Source organism: Gymnoscopelus braueri, assembly GCF_963280865.1.
Source record: "Gymnoscopelus braueri genome assembly, chromosome: 12".
Classification (NCBI taxonomy): Eukaryota; Metazoa; Chordata; class Actinopteri; order Myctophiformes; family Myctophidae; genus Gymnoscopelus; species Gymnoscopelus braueri.
In genome coordinates, this window is record NC_137614.1 from 35,701,154 (window position 1) to 35,724,322 (window position 23,169).

At 44.8% G+C, this 23,169-nt stretch overlaps 1 protein-coding gene across 1 annotated transcript in view; it reads left to right on the forward strand.

The window, feature by feature from the left end:
• The window catches only part of LOC308097323 (agrin-like), a 419,134-nt gene that overhangs the window by 360,800 nt on the left and 35,165 nt on the right, over positions 1–23,169 (forward strand). Inside the window, 7 exon segments of the mRNA XM_080445056.1 lie at positions 3,056–3,170; positions 6,312–6,431; positions 7,591–8,010; positions 12,262–12,454; positions 15,093–15,308; positions 16,190–16,419; positions 21,266–21,400. Of these exon segments, the coding sequence (XP_080301182.1) occupies positions 3,056–3,170; positions 6,312–6,431; positions 7,591–8,010; positions 12,262–12,454; positions 15,093–15,308; positions 16,190–16,419; positions 21,266–21,400 (1,429 nt within the window).

Sequence of the window (23,169 nt, forward strand, 5' to 3'; positions counted from 1 at the left end):
TCAGGTCTTAATGGAATAAGAGAACTACCAACAGAGACGAGTGCTCGCATTCTCTTTTTCTAGTGTTGAACAGTTCCAGGAACTGAACTGTAAAGTTGCATTACGCTGCCACCGGGGGTTTTCGAATGGCCCATACAGTGCCAGTGTTGCGTCAGAAGCGAGAAAAAAAAATTAGCTACGCCAAGCGTGTATTGTTCCGATATTAGCAAACGCCGGCACCGTTGTGAAGATATCAGTCACACCAATTTGGCTTCTGACGGCGTCAATCCCCATTTTGTTGGTCGCGGCCGAGTGCTTCCGAGCTAATCAGGTTCCGACGTGTTTAGGGTTCTCTTAGTGTTTTCTCCAAAGTTAGTTGTCTGTGCTCTGAGGAGAGTGTATCTTTTTGTCAGCCCAAGGCCTAACTCTGCTGATTAGAGGGAAATTGGGAGGTTTGCGTGTGTGTGTGTGTGTGTGTGTGTGTGTGTGTGTGTGTGTGTGTGTGTGTGTGTGTGTGTGTGTGTGTGTGTGTGTGTGTGTGTGTGTGTGTGTGTGTGTGTGTGTGTGTGTGTGTGTGTGCGCGAAGGTGTGTGCACGCTCCACACAGCACGCCTCCACCAGCTGCCGAATCGGTGTCACTTGCCCCCACCGGGACCTAATCTACTGCAACTTTTGTGTGAATGTGTGTGTGTGTGTGTGTGTACACACGCGTGTGTAAGTGTGTGTGTGTATGTGTGTACTGCATGTGATTATTAGTGCTCCTCGCTGATGTCTCGCAGAAGCCGGATGTGTCACTTGATAGCAACACAAAATCCTGCACCTCCTCCTAACAAACGCACAATGACAACACACACACACACACACACACACACACACACACACACACACACACACACACACACACACACACACACACACACACACACACACACACACACACACACACAGTCTACAGTGGAACCCTTTCTTCCCGTGTGTGCTAGTCTGTTACAGTGTGTAAATAAGAAGTGAAGAGACAAGAAGGAGAAAAAGACTGTGTGTGTGTGAGAGAGAGAGAGAGAGAGAGAGAGAGAGAGAGCTAGATATGAACAGAGAGGAAGAGCTGAGAAGGACAGAAGGGATAGTGTGGTGCTGTAGGTGTTTCTAGGTCACCTCTCCGTTGGGGACAAAGTGAAAGCCTTGGCTTTTGAAGGCTTGGTTTTTGTCTTGAGCTCACCTCACAACACCGCCTTGCCCCAGTCCAGCTACACAGGACACACACACACACACACACACGCACACGCACACGCACACGCACACACACAGCCACCAGCCCTGTAGGGTTGGAGAGGTAAGAGGCCCTTTATTGAACATCAGTGACTTGACGGCCCCCCAGAGCACTTGAGCTAACCACATGAACCCCATGGCGTCCCTACTTAGGGCATGATGTCATTACTGCCTCACAAGCTCTCAACAAGCTCTCAAAATGTCGCGACAAATAGCGAAAATTAGCCGAAGCTTACAGCTTGTAGCTTGTAGATCAGCAATTTCCGCCGTTAGTCGTACAACAAAGTATGTAGGCCTTAAGTGATCAAAGGGAGTGAGTATAGGGGGGGCCCTTTGAAACGAGGAGCCACGTGCGTGCACGTGGCTGTCGGTGCGTGCACGTGCGCTTTATTGTTCATCTACAAACGCGCGAAGTTGTGATACGTATGCGTAACAGATTACACACGCGCTCACACACACACACACACACACACACATATCTATAGGAAAGATGTGTTCAATTCATTATGGACCTCATTTGGCTTTTCTCGCAGTCACACACACACACACTGCAGTGCAGCACGGCGGGTGCATCCGAAGCAGAAGCAATCAGGAGCACATGTCGGGGTGGCATGACATTTACCATGGTGCCTTGCAAAAACTTGTTCCTATAATTAACCCGGTCAGACCGGGAACGCATCGGTGTAACCACTTTATCCATGATTTTGTACTTCGGCTATTCAAAAATAGCAGATCTACAAGCTCATAGCGCGGCACTCGGTGCCGCGCTATGAGCTTATAGATCTGCTATAAATTGTGAATTTGTGCAAATATTTGAATATAGTATATAAATCTTTGCTTCTGGGGGGTCCTTGGAACAAAATATTTTGAGATGATGGACGGCGGACAAATACATAATTTTGAGGGTCTTTGACAGGAAAACGTTTGAGCACCACTGATATTAAAGCAACACACGTTTTTCAAAAAACTTTTAGGATTTAGAAGACATTCGTAGAATCCCCCAGGAGCAAAGATTTGAATTACAAATGCTTGCTTAAAAAATATCATACATTCAAAGATTTGCAATAAATGATTTTTCAAAAATAGCAGATTCTACAAGCTCGTAGCGCGGCAGCTTGTAGATCTGCTATTTTTGAATAGCCAAAGAAATCGTTACGATGACACAGACGCGTCCCCGGATTCAATGGGTTAATGCCCGGGCTGCAGCTAAATGTCAATTTGTGCACTTCGCATCCAATAGGTTTGTTTTTGCGCCGCGCGGCCCAATTTGACAGAGCATCTTTTCTCCCTGGGAGAGATTACTGTACGGCCTTCTGAAATTGGACCAGCCAGTATCATTGCATAGAGCTCATTACTAGCCTCATTTATCATCTGTTCTCCTGCTCTTTTCTCTCTCTCTCTCCCTCTCTCTCCTTCTCTCGGTGTGTGTGTGTGTGCACTTTTATTACTATGCCAAAATGTCCCCTCAAGTATAGAATTTGAGAAATAGACCATTTTCCCTGGTCCTCACAAGACAAATTGTTGTTTTACGGTTAAAAAGGAAGTGATTCAGGTCAGGGTTTTAGGGTTACGATCGAGCCTTTAGGTTCGGTTTCGGGGTCAGGGTTGGTGTTACCAGGGTTGCCAGTGTCGCGCGCCGAAAACACAGATCTACAAGCTTTCTTTTCGGCTTCAGGCCTGGTTAGGGATAGACATGGCAAATGTGCAAAAAAAGGCATTCATAATATTGCCGTCCTAAAATGTCCTCGCAAGTTTAGTAATACGAACGTGGGTGTGTTTGTTTGTCTCTCTCTCTCTCTCTCTCTTTCAGCTCAACGAGTTATTCAGAAAGTCCGAGGTGCAGAAAGACTTCATGAGCGTCCGCGTCCGCAACCTGGCGCCCAGCAACTCCATCCTGGCGTTCGTGGAGGCCCATTTCAAACCAGGTGAGAAGCGTTTAAGAGGAGAGGAACAGGCTTTTAGAGTGGCTAATGAAAAAAAGAAAGACATTAGCTAGTAGAGTATAAGTTAAGTTTGGGGAACCAAATTACCATAAAGTGTCACTTTGAAGTGTTTAAGTGGGTTTTTTGGGGGCGGGGGGTTGTTTTGCATCGTCAGTCAGCAGCATTGTTTTTAATTATCTCATAATCGTGCAAAGGCATTTTGCTCGATTTCCTTTTTTTCCAATTACATTTCCTTTCTGTGACAATTGACTTGGCGTGAAAGGGGAAAAACAGGGAAAACATCATCATATTTTCTCGCTGTGTCTTCAGAGAGGTGTTTGTTATTCGTGGGAGCAAACCAAGCTTCCATATTAAGCCCCTCGTCCCTCCACCTCACTGTGCTGCATGGGAGGGGTTTTGTCGTATATCTTTCTCCGCCGTGGTGCGTTTGGACGCCTCTCACCTCCCTGGGGGAACACATGTACCTCATAAACCACCAGTGTTTGGGAAGTAACTAAGTACATTTACTGAGCTTGTAGATCGGCTCTTTTCAAAAGATTTTGACACATTTTGGAGAAAAAAATGAAAATGTGTTCATAATGACTACTTTTACTTTAGGTACTTAAAGGGATACTTCACTTTCGGGTCGGGGAAACATTTAAAAAATATATTAAAAATAAATGAAAAAAGTAATGGAAAATTCATGGCCCCCTCACGCATTAGAGTGTCCTACTAATGTGTGAGGGGGCCTTAATTTTGCCATAACTTCTTTCATTTTTTTTATATATATTTTTAATGTTTATTTTATGTGAAAGTGAAGTATCCCTTTAATGTACATTTTGATGGCAACACTTTTCTACTTTCACTCAAGTAAAATGTTTTAATTTCTGATGATTTTACTTAGTATCTGAGTATTTCTGCGTTGTGGCGTTTGCTACTTTTACTCAAGTAAAACATCCGAGTACTTCCTCCACGGCTGCACCTTTTTTACGAGCATCGTTCAGCGTCCTTCATGCAGGGAGAGACAGAGAGAGAGAGAGAGAGAGAGAGAGAGACTGGATCAGGTAAAAAGCAAAAAGTCAGACAGACAGGTGCTGTTAACCCATTAAGACCTGGAACTGTGTAATTTTTTGATTTGAGCTAAAAAGCATTATTTTACACTTTGGCTATTCAAAAATAGCAGATATACAAGCTCATAGCGCGGCACCGAGTGCCGCGCTACGAGCTTGTAGATCTGCTATTTTTGAAAAATCGTGAAAATGTGTGCAAATCTTTGAATGTAAATACTTTTAAAGCGAACATTTTTAACTCAAATCTTTGCTTCTGGAACAAAATATTTTGATGGGGGGTCTGCGGCCAAATACATATAATTTTGGGGGTCCTTGACATGAAAAAGATTGAGCACCACTGATATAGAAACATACGTTTTTCAGAAAACTGTTGGGATTTAGGAGTCATGTAGAATCGGCTTCAGGTCTCAATGGGTTAAGAGCCTCTCCTCTGTGGCCAGTAAAGCAGACCATCTGCGCTGAGCGTTATGAGGACAATTCATCTGGAAAAAAAGAGGCGGGTGGAGGACATGCGAGCCCCCTGGGGGGACCCTCGCTCGGCTCGTCACATCACACACGGCTCCCTCATGTATATAACACTGTTGAGATGTTATACGAGAAAGGGGAGGGAGGGGAGAGCCGCCGGGCCCCTTTCTTCCATCTTACACTACAAAATCATCCATTTATACTCCTGGGGTGGAGGGAGGGGGGGTGTAAGTATGGACCTGTTAGGGATAAAATTAGCACTGAGCATTTTGCATTGCACTGCATCTAACTAAAAGCAGTGATTCTCAACCTTTTTCATTTCGAGGACCCCCGCAGTTTGATATGCGTTTAATAGGCCTTTGATCTATAGGTTACAATTATTATCTTTTTTTTTTTTTATCTCTGGGACCCCAAGCTGCGAGTGTGTACAAATGGAACCAAAATGGTCCCGTTTTTCGTTCCATTTGTACACACTTACAGTTACTGACCTGTAAGGGTCCATTTGGTGCCTATAAACTACCGTATCAGTCGAATCCATGGGGGTCCTTGCCGGACCCCCACGTTGAGAACCATTTAACCCATTCAAACCGGGAATGCATCTGTGTCATTTTAGATTTTAGCTAATCATTATTTTATACTTTTTGGGCTATTCAAAAATAGCAGATCCACAAGCTCATAGCGCGGCACCGAGTGCCGCGCTATGAGCTTGTAGATCTGCTATTTAAAAAAATAAAATCTTTGCTTCTGGTTTTTAGAATTTAGTTCTGGGGGTCCCTGGAACTAAATATTTTGAGATGGGGGTCCGCGGCCAAATACATGTCATTTTCGGTGGTCCTTGACATGAAAAAGTTTGAGTACCACTGATATTATAGCATTTTTTTTTTGTTGCAGAAACCTGTTAGGATTTAGAAGACATTAGTACTATAGGCTATGCCTATAGAGCACTGAAGTCTGATGTCACTGCCACTAGAGGGCGCTGTTTCACGGGTTTGTGGCTTTATTTTTTGTGTTGAAATCCCCATTTGGGAATCTTAGATCACGTCATATAAGAACTGTGTTCCAAACATAAACACACCACCCCGGCGTTTTTGTCAGGAGGGTGGCTCTGCATCGTTTATGATATTCATTCATATTTGATACAGCCTGTTTCTGCCGAAAATTGAATGAATTCTGCCTTAAAAGTCTTAAGAACTACTACTTCCGGGTCTGATATCACTGTCCCTACAGCAGCCGCGTTCATGGGAAATGTAGTCTTTGGGTTGTTTGACTCGTGTTTATATTGTGTTAGTCTTTGGGTAAATGTGTACATTTACACCTTCAGTCGATGCTTCATATCTATATGAGTAAAATCGCTGGGGTGGCGTGTTTATTTTTGGAACACAGTTCTTATATGAAGCGATCTAAGATTCCCCAATGAGGATATCAACACAATAAAGCCACGAACCTGCGAAAAGCGCCCTCTACTGGTAGGACTTCGGTGCTCTATAGTAGGCTATGCGTTCCCAGATTGAATGGGTTAATAAAAAAAAAAGATTGTTGGAGAGTGGTCCTTACTGGGGGGTCCAGAGCAGGAACTCGTGGTAAGCTGTCGTCTTGCTTTATGTTCCAGATACCAGGAACCAGGTGGAGGACATTGAAGGAGCGCTGCTGAAGCAACTGAAGGCGTCAAAGGACAGCGGCATCGCAGTCAAGAAACCTGAGGAGGAGAATATTCGCTTCACAAACAACGGTAACTGCAGGGTGGAGCGCCCACTGCTGGGAATTGCGTCGGTGCTTAGTTAATAAAGTGTTTTTTAAGTTATTCATGAGCCGTTTTATCAAACGTTTTATGGCTGGGGGGGTTGTCCAAAGTTTTGTCATAGGGGGGCCATATTTGAAAATATGAAAATACCGTAGGGGCTGACTGCACCTCCTGTTATACTATAGGGGTTCCCAAAGTTGGGGTCGCGACCCCACTTGGGGTTGCGGGACACTGACGGTGGGGTCGCGAAATTATTTTGGGTAAAAAAAAAAGAGTAAAAAAAAAAACATAACTTAACATAATGTATTTCAATCTAAAAATGATTATGATCTCATTAGGTACTGTAAATGTGATTGATTGGATTCTATATTAACAAGATTATTAACAGTACAAGTAGTAGGCCTACAGTCAAAAGTCATACTAAAATACATTACAAATGCGCACCGAACGTGCAAGTTTATGTGCATAAATTACCTCCGCGGTTAGGTGGGGTCGCGAGTCAATGGCCGCAATATTTTTGGGGTCGCGGGCTGAAAAGTTTGGGAACCCGTGTACTATACCTTTTGGACCGTAACAAAGTCACATAAAAATGCATCGTGTTACACCAATTTTATTTAACTACAGTGCAATATCTCATTTGTGCCGTGAACAAAAACAAAAACAATTCATCCTGGGTTTTTTTCTTCAGCCTTTTACACACGCACTGCATCGCTATTATATTTACAGTCCATTAAATTGTCTTTAGTTCAAATGGAAGTGTAGCCAAATGTAACCAGGTGTGTTTTTCTCTTGTTCTCTCTCTCTCTCTCTCTCTCTCCCTCTCTCAAAATAGCAGATATACAAGCTCATAGCGCGGCACCGAGTGCCGCGCTATGAGCTTGTAGATCTGCTATTTTTGAAAAATCTTGAACATTTGTGCAAAAATATGTATATACCTCTGGAGGTCCCTGGAACAAAATATTTTCAGATGGGGGTCCGCGACCCAATACACATAATTTTGGGGGTCCTTGACATGAAAAAGTTTGAGAACCACTGAAATTATAGCAACAACGTTTTTTTTTCAGAAAACAGTTTATTAGTTAAAATATGGAGGTTTCTGCCACGAAATGTAATGTTTTCTCTTGTTCTCTCTCTCTCTCTCGACCAGGCCTCTCCACCATCCCGTACTTCACTACCACGACCACCACCACGGCGTCGGTCACCACCCAGACCGCAGCCACCACCACCAGCACCACCACCACCGTGCGCGCCCAGGCCACCTCCTCCCCGTACGTGACGCGCCGCCCGGCGCCCGGCACCACCCGCCGCCTACACCCCAGGCGGACCACGACCGCCCCGCCCCCCGTGACCACGCCGCTCCCCACCACCACCCTGCCGCTGACGACGACGACCGCGGCCGCCGCCGCCGGCACCACCGTCAGGTCCAACAAGCCCGGCAAGCTGGCCCCCTCCTCCCCGAGGCCGTGCGACTCGCACCCGTGCCTCCACGGGGGCACGTGCGAGGACAGCGAGGGCGACTTCAGCTGCAACTGCCCCGCCGGGCGCGGGGGCTCCGTGTGCGAGAAAGGTGAGTAGGGATGATGATCAATACCAATCAATTTAATCGATTATACAAAATTAATGTTTTTTTCGTAAAATAAATGTAAATAGCCAAAACGCGTTTTTGATATTAACCCATTAAGACCTGAGGTTTTTTGAAAGTTTTGAAATTTTGAAACATTTTGAGAAAAAAAATCTAAAACATTTTCTTTCAAGATTTTTTTTTGAAGATTTTTTTCAAAAATAGCAGATCTACAAGCTCATAGCGCGGCACTCGGTGCCGCGCTATGAGCTTGTATATCTGCTATTTTTGAATAGCCAAAGACATCTAAAGTGACACAGATGCGTTCCAGGTATCAATGGGTTAAACTCAATTACGTTATTTTTTTGGCAATTCGTTGACACATAAAACAAGAAATGATGACGCAGTCATATTAATACCAGGTTGCTCTCTCCAGCGTCCCCGCACGGAACCAAATGGACCCGTGGTCCTGTACCCTTTCGCTCGCGGAGTAACAAATCGCTGTTGGAGGCGGCGCTGTGTGTGTGTGTATGAGGAGTCAAGTCAATAGTTTGGTGGCGACGACAACAAGTTTTTTTGTTTGGTGGCGACGACCACACTTTATTTTTTTTCTGGGCTATGATCCCATAGCATGGGAGGACGCCCGTCGTTCAGAGTATGGGGAAGTCTCGGGGGAAGTCTCCCCATTGGCTTAAAAGGATCGAAGGACAGCCAATGATGAAAAGGTCCCTAGAAAGTTTTTAGAAAGTGTCGAGAAAGTGTTGAGTAGTTGATCAGTCTCTTCCTAGACCAGGCTGCCAGCAACCTGGTAAAAAAATAAAAGAATTGCAATAAAAAAATTCTTCTCGATTATTTGATTAATTGAAAAAGTCATCGAAAGAATAACTGCTAATCTTACTGTAAAATCATGGATAGTTGCAGCCACAAAAAGTGGTTTCCCATCCCACCCCGCCCCCTAAATCCAGGAGGTCACTCTCAGTCCCTTTGCTGCTGCGTTTCGTTCACTTTTTCTTTTGATAATGCCCCGAATCTCATCTCTTCCCTTTTATTCAAAAGCAGCCGATCCTCTCACTTCTCTTCTCACTTACCCGAACTCATTCCGAACTCGAGATGTTCTAATCTACAGTGGGACTCGCCCCGCGTCTTCGTCTCCAACTTTGAATCGATTTTCCTGGAAGAAACTTGTGAAGAGGCTTTAGATGTGTTTGACCCAGACGCGGTCTTCTTCTCACTCAACCAAACTCAACCCCCAAAAAAAAACACCATCAGGGAGACTCACACAGACTCCACAAACACCTCCAAATTGAACCAGCGCCTCTGAGCCCATTTGCATAACGTCGACTGGCAGGCAGAAACCTCGTATCTCCGTGTTTCAACTTTCAGCAGAAAAGATGGTTTTAACCCATTAAGACCTGGGACGCATCTGTGTCATTTTATGATTTGAGCTAAAAAAGCATTATTTTACACTTTGGGCTATTCAAAAATAGCAGATATACAAGCTCGTAGCGCGGCACCGAGTGCCGCGCTACGAGCCTGTAGATCTGCTATTTTTGAAAAATCGTGAAAATGTGTGCAAATCTTTGAATATATATATTATTTTAAAGCGAACATTTTTAACTCAAAGCTTTGCTTCTGGGGGGGGGGGTCTCTGGAACAACATATTTTGAGATGGGGGTCCAAGGTCCAAATACATGACATTTTGGGGGTCCTTGACATGAAAAAGTTTGAGAACCACTAAAATAGAAACATATGTTTTTTTTTTTAAACTGGCCTTAATGGGGTAAAGTATTAACAAGAGGCTTGGGACTTAAATAATAACTACATAGGATCCATGGGAACACAGGTTCATCATCAGTAACATACAAGGTTTCCACCCGACAGCGATAGACGCATCATCCATTCAACATTACTGTAAGAGCCCATGAATCAGCCTGGGCGCTATGGGAGCTCTCTTCAGACCGTCTGCCTCTTATTTCTTTGTTGTTGGGTTTTTTTTGGTCTCTCTTTCTCTCTCTGTCTCTCTGTCTCTCTTTTTGGTCCATCTCTCACCACTCCTGAGTTTTGGGACAGGGAACGGTCTCTCACAGCTGCATCTTAAGATAATTGACACTAATTGCCTTGATGGGGGATTAGCTGGTGAGAATCAGTATGTGTTTAGCGTTAGAGTGGCTAAATGAAATATCGGGCGCGGCGCGCAGCCAGCCCTCCCCGAGATCAATCAAGTCATTAAAAAGCGAAGGGGAACTCATCAGCGACCCATTCTACCCCTCGGAGAGAAACAGCGGCGGGAGAAAGTACTCCCATTCTTTACTTGAGTAAAAGTAGCAATGCTGCAGCGTAAAAATACTCTTATACGAGTAATAGGCATGTCTTCAAAAATGTTGTTGAGTAAAAGTACAAAAGTATTGGCTTCGAAAATATACTTAAAGTACCAAAGTACTAGTATGAAACCTTTTCAAAAATACCTGATTGAATTTCCAAAGTATTAAATAGGGCTTAACCCATTAAGACCTGGAACGCATCTGTGTCATTTTTAGATTTGAGCTAAAAAGCATTATTTTACACTTTGGCTATTCAAAAATAGCAGATCTACAAGCTCGTAGCGCGGCACTCGGTGCCGCGCTACGAGCTTGTAGATCTGCTATTTTTGAAAAATCTTAAAACTTTGTGCAAATCTTTGAATGTATATATTTTTAAAGCGAACGTTTGTAACTCAAATCGTTGCTTCTGGAGGTCCCTGGAACAACATATTTTGAGATGGGGGTCCGCGGCCAAATACATATCATTTTGGGGGTCCTTGACATGAAATAAGTGTGAGAACCACTGATATAGAAACATAGGCTTTTTCAAAAAAACACAAAAAGTAAAGATATGGAGATAAGAGGTTTCTGCCACGAAATGTACTTAGTTTACTTTCCACCGCTGCTCATCAGCATTCTATTCTCCTCTCTGAGCGGAGAGGACGCACACAGAGAGCCACGCAGGGGACAGACTGACACCGAGAGGCAGACAGAAACACTGACAATAAAACAGCCCTAAGAGAGAAAATGGAGGATAATGATCATAATTGTTGACTGGCTGGAAAAAACTAAAAAATGGTTTAGTGTGTGTGTGTGTGTGTGTGTGTGTGTGTGTGTGTGTGTGTGTGTGTGTGTGTGTGTGTGTGTGTGTGTGTGTGTGTGTGTGTGTGTGTGTGTGTGTGTGTGTGTGTGTGTGTGTGTGTGTGTGTGTGTGTGTGTGTGTGCAGCCTGATCTCCAGAGATCTCCGTAACATTGCACGGAACAGTGCACTTCATTCCGTGGATAGTCGCCTAGAAACCCCGAAATTGCGTGCATATGTACGGCGAGTCCCACGGTGGGCGTAACCAGTCGCAAGCAGTCCCCACAACAAAATTTAAGATTCTGTGCCTATCGGTACATAACTCAAACGGCGCTGAGTAGGCACAGGCGAACGTCACACCGTTCAGGACGGCAACTCGTCGCCTTAGCTCCCTCGGTGGTCCTTCACGGGGTGACAGTTCGCCTGTGACTGCGCGCCTCCGTCATGGTTTAGTCACAATGGGGGAGATGCGAGGCGGCTATGCACGGAATTTCTGGTTTTTCCGTGTCTATTCACGGAATTTCAAAAACTTCAAAAACGTTCAAAGAGAACGTTTCCTCTGGAGATCGGGTTGGTGTGTGTGTGTGTGTGTGTGTGTGTGTGTGTGTGTGTGTGTGTGTGCGCGTGATGCGTGGTGGAGCTTGTAGTTATGCATGCTAAGGGTGCAACAGTTAATCGAACTAATCGGTTTGAACTGATTTAAAAGAAATGTCGATAATTTTATAAAATAGCCGATTAATAATCAATCCCTATATTTTGGAAATGTCATTATGTCACAAGTTTTGCAATATTTCAAGATCTACAAGCTTGTGTCACATCACAATGCGTCGTGAGCTTGGCGGCTATTTTCACTATTTTTGTATTGTATAAAATAACAGTTGCTTGATTAGTTGATATGTGTTTTTTTTTTTTTTTAACACGCTTCTCGAATATTCGATTAATCAAAAAACTCGATATAATAATAATAAGAAGAAGGCAATAATAATCATTAGTGATGCAATGGATAGTTGCAGCACTAATGCATTACGTTTGCGCGGCCTGTTTGTCTATCAGTGAATAGCAAATAATCGTGCGGAAATACTGTGTCGATTCATCGGAACACATCCATGTGTGCAGCGTCGTTGACGTCGGTCTCTGTGCGTTTCTTGTTTTTCCAGTCATTAACTACTTCATCCCGTCGTTTGGCGGCAAGTCCTACCTGGCCTTCAACACCATGAAGGCCTACCACACGGCCCGCATCGCCATGGAGTTCAGAGCGTCCGAGATGACCGGCATCCTCCTCTACAACGGCCAGGAGGGCAAGAAGGACTTCCTCTCTCTGGCTCTCATCAACGGCAAAGTGGAGCTCAGGTGAGCGCTTTTGGCTAGCTGGCACCGCTAGACCGCACCGGCGTCCCTCTTGGATGGGTTTTTGGAGGGTTTGATTGAATTTTTTTTTATCTCAGCGCTCTGATGTGGGTTTTCAAGTGCAGACACAACTTAGGAATGTTTAAAAACAGACTCGTTTCAGGATACTGTGTCAAAGTACATTAGGGTCACAATAGGCTCTATGTGCACAGCAGCCATATTGGAAAGATATTGGGCCGCTTCCATACGTCCTTCACAGGTGTTACCAATGATACTAATGAAGGCTCCGTTCCATTCTGCTCAAACAGAGTCAGGGTGCTGATTATTGTGCTTGTTGGCTCACTGGAAACACTCTGCTACACCAGTGGGTCTCAAAGTGTGGTCCTGGGACCCTCATGGGTTCCTTGAGGTCGGAGGTTCCAAATGGCACCTTACGGGTGTGAAATTAAAAGGTTTGAGAACCACAGTGCTACACTAAAATGGAACAGAGCCTTCATTTAAATCATTGGTAACACCTGTTGGCTGTGAACAGCCATGTTTCTTTCCAATATGGCTGCTGTGCAGTGGCGTAACGGAGGGGTCGCAAGTGCTGCGGTGCGGGGGGGCCACCAGCAGGGGGGGCCCCGCCTGCGCTGATAAAAATATTTTTACAGCAAAAAAAAAGAAAAAAGTTGATTTATATTGGTCAAATAGAACCGAATTAGACCCGAATTAGACCGAATTAGACCCAAATTAGACCCGAAATTTGCGTGCATGTGCGTGGGCCTCACGTGAAACTCCCGCGGGGAGGCCCCGCGATTCTGCGTTACGCCACTGCTGCTGTGCATAGAGCCTATTGCCAAGGTGGCATTACAAATTGTACGTGTGTATTTTTTTAATTTCAAATAGATACAGTGAACAGAGAGACCGTAAAGGCGGGAGCGAGGGGGATACCATGCATTAAAGACTATATATAGCCTTATGTGGTATGCGCTCTTACTCAGTAAGGGGCACCCCGCTTACAAATTGTATTCAACGCAAATAAGAATGCAGTGGACAAATGAGAGATGTATTATAGCCGGTACACAATCTGCCTCGGGCAAATCCCCAGAGCCTTCCTCTCCGTGTTAGGGCTTTGCTTTCATTCGGTCAGACTCAGATTTTAATGCCCCCCCATAATCCAACCGTAGTTACACTGACGCAGATCGAAATCTAAAGTAAATTGAAGGAGAACATTAGTCGGCAGTGCTTTAAATGAGGCACTGAGTCAATCGTAGGAGTGCCACGGTCAGATTACCTCCCACTGCTTGCTTTGCGGATCCTGGATGTGCGGGAGAAGAACTCATTACGCTCGGTAGGTAATTGGTCTCAGCTCAATAATGGTGCGTGTGTGTGGGTGCACAGACACAAAAAAAAAGCTCTTTTCAATGAAGATGTGGCCTTGCTATCACCAGCAGTTCGTCAGATAGAATGTTAATTCACAAAATGTTATTAATAAGAGGACATGTGGTGTGTTATGTCAAAACCCTCACCTGTCCTTCTCTACTCCGTTTGTCATGAAAAGAAAGAAAATACATTGCCCACTCTGTTTTTTATTATCAATATTAATAAGAGAGTTGGGTCCTTTTTTCTTTTCTTTATTGAGACAGATAGTAGGAAAAACATAGCGGGACACAGCTGGGAGGGAGACAGTGTAGGAGAGACAGACAGTAGGAGAGCTGAGTGGCAGACAGACAGTAGGATAAAATAAAATAAACAAGGCATACCAAAGAGGGAAAAAAAAAAAGAAAAAAAAGAATATCATTCCGGTAATGGGCGTGTGATTGCACTTTTAGTTTTGCTAAAAAATAAAAGCCTGGACCAACCAAGTTGATGTTCCGGGAATAGGAAGTGTTTCATTCCCCCAACCAACCAGAGTGCAGTGGGCGTCGCTCCAAATGTTGTGACGTCAGGGCTCTCAATGCTACACATTGGGGAGGAGGAGGGGCGCGGGGCGGGGCGGGGGCTGACGGACAGATCGGTGAACCAATAGAATCCGGCGGGAATTTTTCTCCGCAGATTTTGAACCCGCCCGTTCTAGACATGATATCAGACACGCTATAGGGCAGTCTACACTCTTAACACATTTACCGCCGGGCCCGTAGTTCTACGGGCCGTTAAATCCAACGGTTAAGCGCCAATCCCGTAGCCTACGGGCTGTGGTGCTTTTTCCTTTTTTTCGAATTTTTTTTTTTTTTTAATTTTCTAGGGGGACCATTTTCAGTGTAACACCACCCGATCTCGACCGGAAGTGCGATCACGTTTTTTGTTTCCCGTCTGCCTCCATTCTAAGTCGTACACAATAACCCCTGTAAAAGCCCCTGTAAACATGTAGTTTTTCATCCTCGCATTTCCCATGTTAACTTAAACGGTCAGAACTCAAACATGGCGGCTCCGTTTGACACGTGGTCTTCACTGGTAGAAGCAGTGAGATCTCCGCGATGTTTACAAACAGTGCACAGCTCAATCTTAAGGATTTTAACAAGATCTGTGGCGACGTGAAAAAAACAAAAAACAACAATAAAACGTTGGCACTGGTGAGTACATTATGAGATTAACCTCTGGCGGTCAATGTGTTAATAACACCAAACAAATGATATATATATTTTGTTCATACCCACAGGTTCAACACGGGTTCGGGTCCGGGCACGCTGGTCAGCACAGTTGCGGTCAAGCCGGGCCGCTGGCATCAGCTGGTGGTGAGTCGCATTCGGCGCACGGCGACGCTGAGCGTGGACAACGAGTCGCCCATCCACGGAGAGAGCCCCCGCCCCACCGACGGACTCAACCTCGACACGCCCATGTTCGTCGGAGGAGTGACGGAGGACCTCGTGCAGGAGTAAGACTCTCAGAAAAGTCTAATGACGTCTAGTACCCACTTGTTTTGATGGGGGGGAGATATCAGGGAACGTTCATGCTTAATGGTAGTGATCATAGCAAGAGATAAATTAGTTTTTCTCTTGTATTTCTATTAATGCATTGGTTCTTAAAGTGGGGTCCGGGGACCCCCCAGGGGTCCTTGGGGAGGTACCAGGGGGTCCCCGGGAAAAATGTGTTAATATAGAGTCACAATCATGTTACCCACTTTAACCATATTTTATACTTTGGCTATTTTTGAAAAATCATGAACATTTTTGCAAATCTTTGAATATATATATATTGTACAAAATTCCCATTGCCACTTTTATTTGCCAATTATATTTAGCGCAGGCCTACCTTCAGGCACCCTATTCTGAGGACCCATTTTTGCACTTTAGTTTAGGCTTCTGCTCGGGCACTCCTAGTAAGAGAGGACCCCAGTTGTTGACCTGCAGTTCATATGCAGCTACACAGGCAAACATGATGACAGAATGCGTTCTTGAGGAAATACCATTCATACAATTACCATCCATGTCTGTGCCTACCATCAACTTTATATAAAAAAAACATAAAATGCCATCATCGTGTCATCTTCTCTGACCGGAGCCCTGTGGTGGGCATATTGCATCAAACCCCTAAGACAGGCCTCCAATAAAGGCTACAATATTATACATATATATATATTTTTTTAAGCGAACATTTGTAACTCAAATCTTTGCTTCTGTTCTGGAGGGTCCCTGGAACTAAATATTTTGAGATGGGGGGGTCTGCGGCCAAATACATATAATTTTGGGGGTCCTTGACATGAAAAAGGTTTGAGAACCACGTGTTCTAATGGACTTCTTGTGTCTTCTTGTCCAGTGTGAAGGAGAGGACCTCGGTGGGGATGGGCCTGGTGGGCTGCATCCGTCTGCTGGACATCAACAACCGCGTGTACAACCTGCAGGAGAGCCAGGGAGACGTCCTGTTCGGCAGCGGCGTGGGCGAATGCGGCAACAACCCCTGCGTGCCCAACCCCTGTAAGAACGGAGCCTCCTGCCAGGTGAAGGAGGCCGAGATGTTCCACTGCAAGTGTACCAGCAGCTTCTGGGGTGAGTTTCCTTCCTTCTGCCGCTGCCAGGATGGGTTGTTCACGTTTTTTCGTTGCTGTCGGGGACACACCTTACATCCAAATTTTAATTTTAATTGCCTACAACAGGGGGTCCGGGACACCTAGGGGGTCCTCAGAGTTACTGAGGGTTACTGTTTTTACCTGAACCCTAGCATCCCTTTTCTGAGGAGAACTTTAGCCAAAAGTAGCAGATATACAAGCTCACAACGCCTCGCGCTGCGAGTCGCTGTGAGCTTGTAGATCGGCTACTTTTGGCAAAGATGTATATAGGTGTGTAGAGGGAAAAAAGAGCAGACCAAGTTAAATCCAAGTGTAATCTGAAACACAATTTTATACAATATAGAGGGGGTCCCTGATTCATCTCTCTCTCAGCTAGGGGGTCCTTGGCCTGAAAAACGTTGAAGACCCCTGGCCTTGTATATCTGCTATTTTCGCTATTTTTGAGAATGTATTTGAAGTCAAATAGAAAATGGTTATGTGTGTTCTTTGGGTTTTTATAAATATTGAACCAATGAAATGTATTATCAAGAGTTTACGTCAACTAAATGGATCTAATATCAACAGGTCAATTATTCCAATCCAAAAGAGCTTTAAAAAGTAAGGCTCTTTCGCCAATAGTTTTCTTAACACAAGGAACAGACAAATTGATCTGAGCAGAGTGCCCAACTTAATAATTAGAAGTAAAAGGAGCTAGATAAGGAGGCGATGTTGTAAATAAGGATAATTGAAATAAATACATTTAATATTAGGCTGAAGCCAGTTGATTATGTCTTCTAACATTTAGAGGTGATCATTTTAAGTCCATCATACATCGTACAGTGATGAGTGACAAAAGGTCATCTAAGGACTAAGACTAAGTGCTGTGTTAAACTCAGTCTTGAGTTGAGAGCCTAATTTCTTCCCAACACTCCATGTAAAAGCAATTTCAAGATCAAGGTAGAACATTGATTCCACAGTTAACTTTAAGTAAGACGTAATTAATATGTGATTTGAATCTCAAGTTCATAATCAGGCCATTACAGCAAGATATTTCATGTACACAGCAGCCTCCAGGAGCTATAACGACAGACACCGCAAGTTGGTCTTTGTTTCAACATCAAGTTGACCCCAATGGAAACAAGCCATAGGCTTTCTTGGGTTTAAAAGCCTCTTAGCAGACCTTGTATTGATCTGCACTTTCCTGTGCTTTTTTTTTTTGCAAACTGCTAAAGTATTCAATCAAGCAATCAATGAGACGAAAATGGAGTCAGAGCTCCACTGTGCTTCCAACTCGGAGAGTTTAATACTCTGACCCATTCCTGGGTCAGAGTGTTACAAATGTGTTACAAATGTTTTAAAAAATATATAAATATATATTAAAAGATTTGCACACATTTTCACGATTTTTCAAAAAAATAGCCAAATAAATCTAATTTGGCCTAAATGTTTTTTTTAAAAGCCATTTAAGCTATAACTAGGCTAAGTTTGAACTTAGTGTGAGGTGGTGGAACTGGGTCCAGTTCACTCCACACGCACAGCGACCCGACGCGGTATTGACGTGCGTGAAGTGACGCCCATATAGCACCAATTGGAAGCGTCGCGCCGCCGCGCGCTGCAGGGAGAACAACATGAGAAGAACACACACAGTGTGAGGCATCAAGTTGCCTGGAACAGGGCCGCCGGTGCGGGGTTTGTACAAAGGCAATAATGGGGGGGCGGCTGTTTTGATGTGCGCCATTTGCAGCCGGTCTGTTTTAGCCTTCAGTATACTCTTAAATCAGACTTCTGTTTCCTAGTTCTAGACTCGGGGGGAGACTAAACTTTTGCCGCAGCATACAGCAAACATGAAAGAGGCTTATATAGACCAAAGCTCAGCGCACACTGGCCTTCAACCCCCCTACTCCCCCCCACCCCCACCTCCTGTCGCTCGCTCCACCTCCACAGTTCACCAGCTTGCGGCTAATAAGCGACTCCGGGAAGAAGAGAGTGTAGTTGAGTGTAGGCTCCGCCATTAGAACCCAGCCAAGCGTGGAAAACCTTCTTTGCTTTTTTTTGCCCTCTCTGACTGCACAAAACGTCCACACAGCCGAGACGTGAGCAAGAGCCAGAGAGAAAGAAAACTTTCTCTGGGAAAGCTGGGAAAATCCGCTCGGTTGGCAAAAAAAAACTTTGATATATCTGGGGTTTCATGTTTGTTAACATTGTGTTTACACGCGGAATCAGAGACTGAAACATTTTTCTGTCAGTGTGGCCACGGACAGAAAAGCGAGCGGCGTGCTTTTTATGATGACATTGGATGAAATATTGTACTGTGTTATGCTCTCTACATCAGTGATTCCCCAACCCTGTGGGCCGGGGACCACTGGCTGGGCCGTGAGGATATCGCAAGTGGGACCCCAAAGAATTGTCAAAAACACTAAGATTGTTATCTCAATATAAAAAAAAATATTTGACCCATTCAATCCGGGGACGCGTCTGTGTCATTTTAGATTCCTTTGGGCTATTCAAAAATAGCTTGTAGATCTGCTTTTTTAGAAAAATCATGAAAATTTGTGCAAACATTAGATTCTTTTCTTTTTTAAGCAGACATTTGTAACTCAAATCTTTGCTTCTGGAGGTCCTTGGAACCAAATGTTTTACTTAATGTTCGCTTTAAAAAATACGTATTTCAAGATTTTCAAGATTTGTCAGAAATAGCAGATCTACAAGCTCATAGCGCGCGGCACTCGGTGCCGCGCTATGAGCTTGTAGATCTGCTGTTTTTGAATAGCCAAAGAAATCTAAAATGACAGATCCGTTCCCGGATTGAAAGGGTTAAAACCTAAAAAAGAGTTTTCCTCGTGATATCGTTAAGTAGGATCTTCAAGTATAGGCTACTATGTTAGTTCTGTTGATCCAAGCCGCAACGCCTACTGTATATCTGAGCACTGTTTCTGAGATATTCAAGTTGGGTCTTGATCCGGGAAAAGGTTGGGAACCGCTGGTCTATGGCCATGAACAAAAAAAAAAGCGAGCAGCCTGCTTTAATGATGACATTGGATGAAATATGTACTGTATGCTCTACATACAGGCCACCAGGGACAGGACAAGGGAGCAGCCTTGGTAGTGAAAATGAGACTAGCCCCACTGGGGGGAACAGTTAAGTCAATCACTCTGTCATCCTGGCAGACTGGACGCGATTGCCTAATGGGTCAAAGTCAAGTTTATATGTGCATAGCCCTTAATCACTGCTCAAATCTCAAAGGGGTTTTACAGGCCTATACAGTACGTTTAACAAAGGAAACAAAACAACACCCCCTCTCCTTGGACCCTCAATCGGGTGGGGGGAAAAAACTCCCAAGAACCAGCCCTATGATGGGAAAAGCAAGAGGACTTTCCAGGGTGGACAAGCGTGCAATAGGGGGAGAGAGGGTGATATGTGCCAAACAATGCAAAACTAACAAAAGAACAAAACAATAAGTTGTCCATACTAGTAAAGTGATAGTAGTACTGTAGTAACACATTACACACGGTAGTATAAGTTGTACAGTAATGAAGTGAAATACAGTGAGTGATTTCAAAGAGTTAATTTAACCATTTGTAGCTCTGGGTGGGTACAAATGTAACCAAATGGAACTGTAAGGGTCCATTTAGTTACATTTGTATAGTTCAATTTTGGGCATTAAAGGGACACAGTCAGGTGTTGCATATCCAAGTAGGGGCATGCATTCCCATCTTGCATTCAGTAGACCGGTGCCCAGTCTAGTATCAAAAGTAACTTTTGCTTAATTGACAGTATGACTTTGACATTAACATTTCAAAAGAGCGAATTCCACAAGGCAGTTGTTATAGAATATTCTGTCTGACGTGGATGAGTTGAGGTCGTTTGGAGTGGGGTGCACCCCAAGAGAGACTGCACCGGGCAAATAAAGACACGAAGAGGGGAGATTACAGTAGGAGAGCGGGAGTAAATGCAAAGAGAGGAGAGGATACTCAGAGAGAGAGAGAGAGAGAGAGAGACGGATGAAAGACGGCCTCCGGAGATCAAGTCAGAGCGAGGGAGAGCCCTCAGAACTCAGCGGGGAGAGGTTCATTACCGTGCCCCCCCCCCCCCCCCCCCTCCTTTGCCTCGCGCGTCCCCCCCGCTGCTAAGGTAATGACGGCTGAATCCTGACGGGTGGGTGGGCAAAGTTCGAGACCACGGACCAGCGTATTGTAACCTCTCCCGCCGTCGCCGTTGGCCCAGAAAAACGCAGTGGCGTGGCGGGATGGCGCTCTCCGCTGTCTAATCTGGACATGTTACAGTTACAGTAATATTTCCAAAATCCTATTAGAGACTGACCTCTATTAACAGGGGGGATTCTAAGCCTGCTCTCTCCCCGCCACCCTTTTGGCTTTCTCTCACATGGATGAAAGAATATCGTTATAACCTTTTATGTCCAAAACCTCTCTAGTCAATACTTTTCACTGGTTTAAAATTGAACCAATAACTATTTTTCTAAATATTTAATATTTATAAAAAACGCAGACAGACGTAATCACCCTGGCGTCCCTATTTTGGGCATGTCTTTCTAGAATAAAATGTTCAATGAATTCTTTAAAAATTGGAAATGGCAGAAGCAGCCGAATTAGATCAGTTATTTTTGCTATTTTTGCAAGTATAAAATAGGGTAAAATATGAAAAAAATACATGAAAAGATAAAAATGATTGGTTTATGCCCGACAGTGATGATTTGAGGATTTTATGAGGTGGTTGTTCATGTGGTTGATTTTCTTTTTTGTGTGTGTATGTGTGTGTGTGTGTGTGTGTGTGTGTGTGTGTGTGTGTGCGTGTGTGCGTGTGTGTGTGTGTGTTTGTTTGTGTCTAGGCCCGACGTGCGCTGACGCCCATGACCCGTGCGAGCCCAGCAGGTGCCATCCGTCCTCACAGTGCCAGGTGCAGCCGGAGGGGGGCTACAAATGCGAGTGCCCCATGGGACGCGAGGGAAAGCACTGCGAGAAAGGTAATTAGAGCACTAATGACCATCGCTGTCACCGTCATTTTGCGCGCCGGAGTGAGAATGAATTGTTGTTGATGCTATACGTCTGGCTGCGGAAAGACCTGAGGCAGCGGCACTGCACAGCAGCGAAACCTCTCTCCGTATAAATCAGTCCCCGGCTCCCGCGGAGTTCACTTAGAGGAGCGCTAGATCTCGCTAATCGTCGTATAGGTCCTGTGTATCCTTTGGTGTACAGTAAATCAGTTCTCCACCATGCAGCAGCACGCCTCAGTGAGATCAGTGCGGGGGCATGGGGGCCTCAATTGGGTATGGCAAGGCATGGCAGCTGCCGCATCTTGGCTCCCTGTAAAATGTAAATTCTAAATTCTAAAAGTGATAATAAATGTAAAAGAAACTAAAATCCTTAATTTATGAAATGTCTCCGTGTTGATTATTATTTAACAAAAAAATGCAAATCTGATCAAAATGACCGATTTCACAATGCATTATATTTCCTCCAACACTTGATCCCCCCCCCCCTTAAAAATCTACAGGGAGCAGCACTGAGCAGTCATCCCCGGATGCATTCTTCACTAATACATTGCCTTATTTATTTGCTATAGCCTATAGCCTATGGAATGAGTTGTTGAGATGTTTACTGGCCATTGATAGTAATGCTGTGAAAGTGACCTTGCCATACCTTTAGCTTCTGCTCAACTGGCGGCATTGAGTCACGTGTTTTCAGCCCTGCAGTCGCCGCATGCTGCAAACTTCCCCCCCAATTGTCGTCCCGTTCTCCTCCTTTTGTTTCTGCACCGCCCGTGACATTTCCAGCCATCCGGAATCACATAAGCAGATCAAACGAAGAAAGAGAACGGGGGGGGCCTCCACCTCCCGCGGGAACCCGCGGCACTGATGATTGGCCCCACCGGGGCCGCATCGACTCGGCTACGCTTGTTAGCGAGTAAGCGCTGGTAGCAGAGCCACCGCCAGCCAGCCAGTCCTCTCCGCTACCCTACCTTACCCCTCCCTTCCCGCCCACAGGTGTTGTGTTCAAACGCATTTGCTGCTACTTAGCGCCGCGTGCAACCGCCGGGCCACAGCTGGGGGGAAAAAAAGACCAGAGCCAGAAGCCTCGTTTGAAGTTTATCATTAGCACTTTTTGGCAAGGTTCCCCCCCTTTTTCTCCGTTGGCTTTCTTCTGGATGTTTACAGGAATATACAGGCTGAAGTGTGAAAATATGTTCTGTATTTGAAACGCCATGAAAGAGAATATATTATCACACGCAGGTCTGAAGAGGCAGGCGCGCGGCAACGCCAGTACTCCAAAAAAGGCACTCCCATGGTACGAAAAAGGAAAAAATAAGTAAAGCTGCCACGCTGGCGGTGGTGGAACTTAACTGAGCACATTTACTCAAGTACTGTACTTAAAGTAATACTAGGTAACTTTTTCAAAAAAACAAAAGTTACATTTTATATCTTTTGTGAGTGGCAAATGTTTCACAACACCCATTCCATGAATTTCACCCCCAAAAGCCTTTTATAAACATATTTTCTATTGAAAGTGGACAGGGGCGTCTTTCCCGCGAAAGTGATGTCATCCGGCCGGAAAACGGAAACGGAAATGCACCGGTTTCCTGTTTGTCCCGCCGGAACTACCGCGCTAGTAACAAAAAGGAATTTCATGCTGTTTTTATGGCATTATAGAATTTGAAGATGGAAAAACAACAGCAAAAGAAAACACAGCTCACGGTAGCTAAAGCTCCACTGGCTACGGCAAACGATCCGCAGAT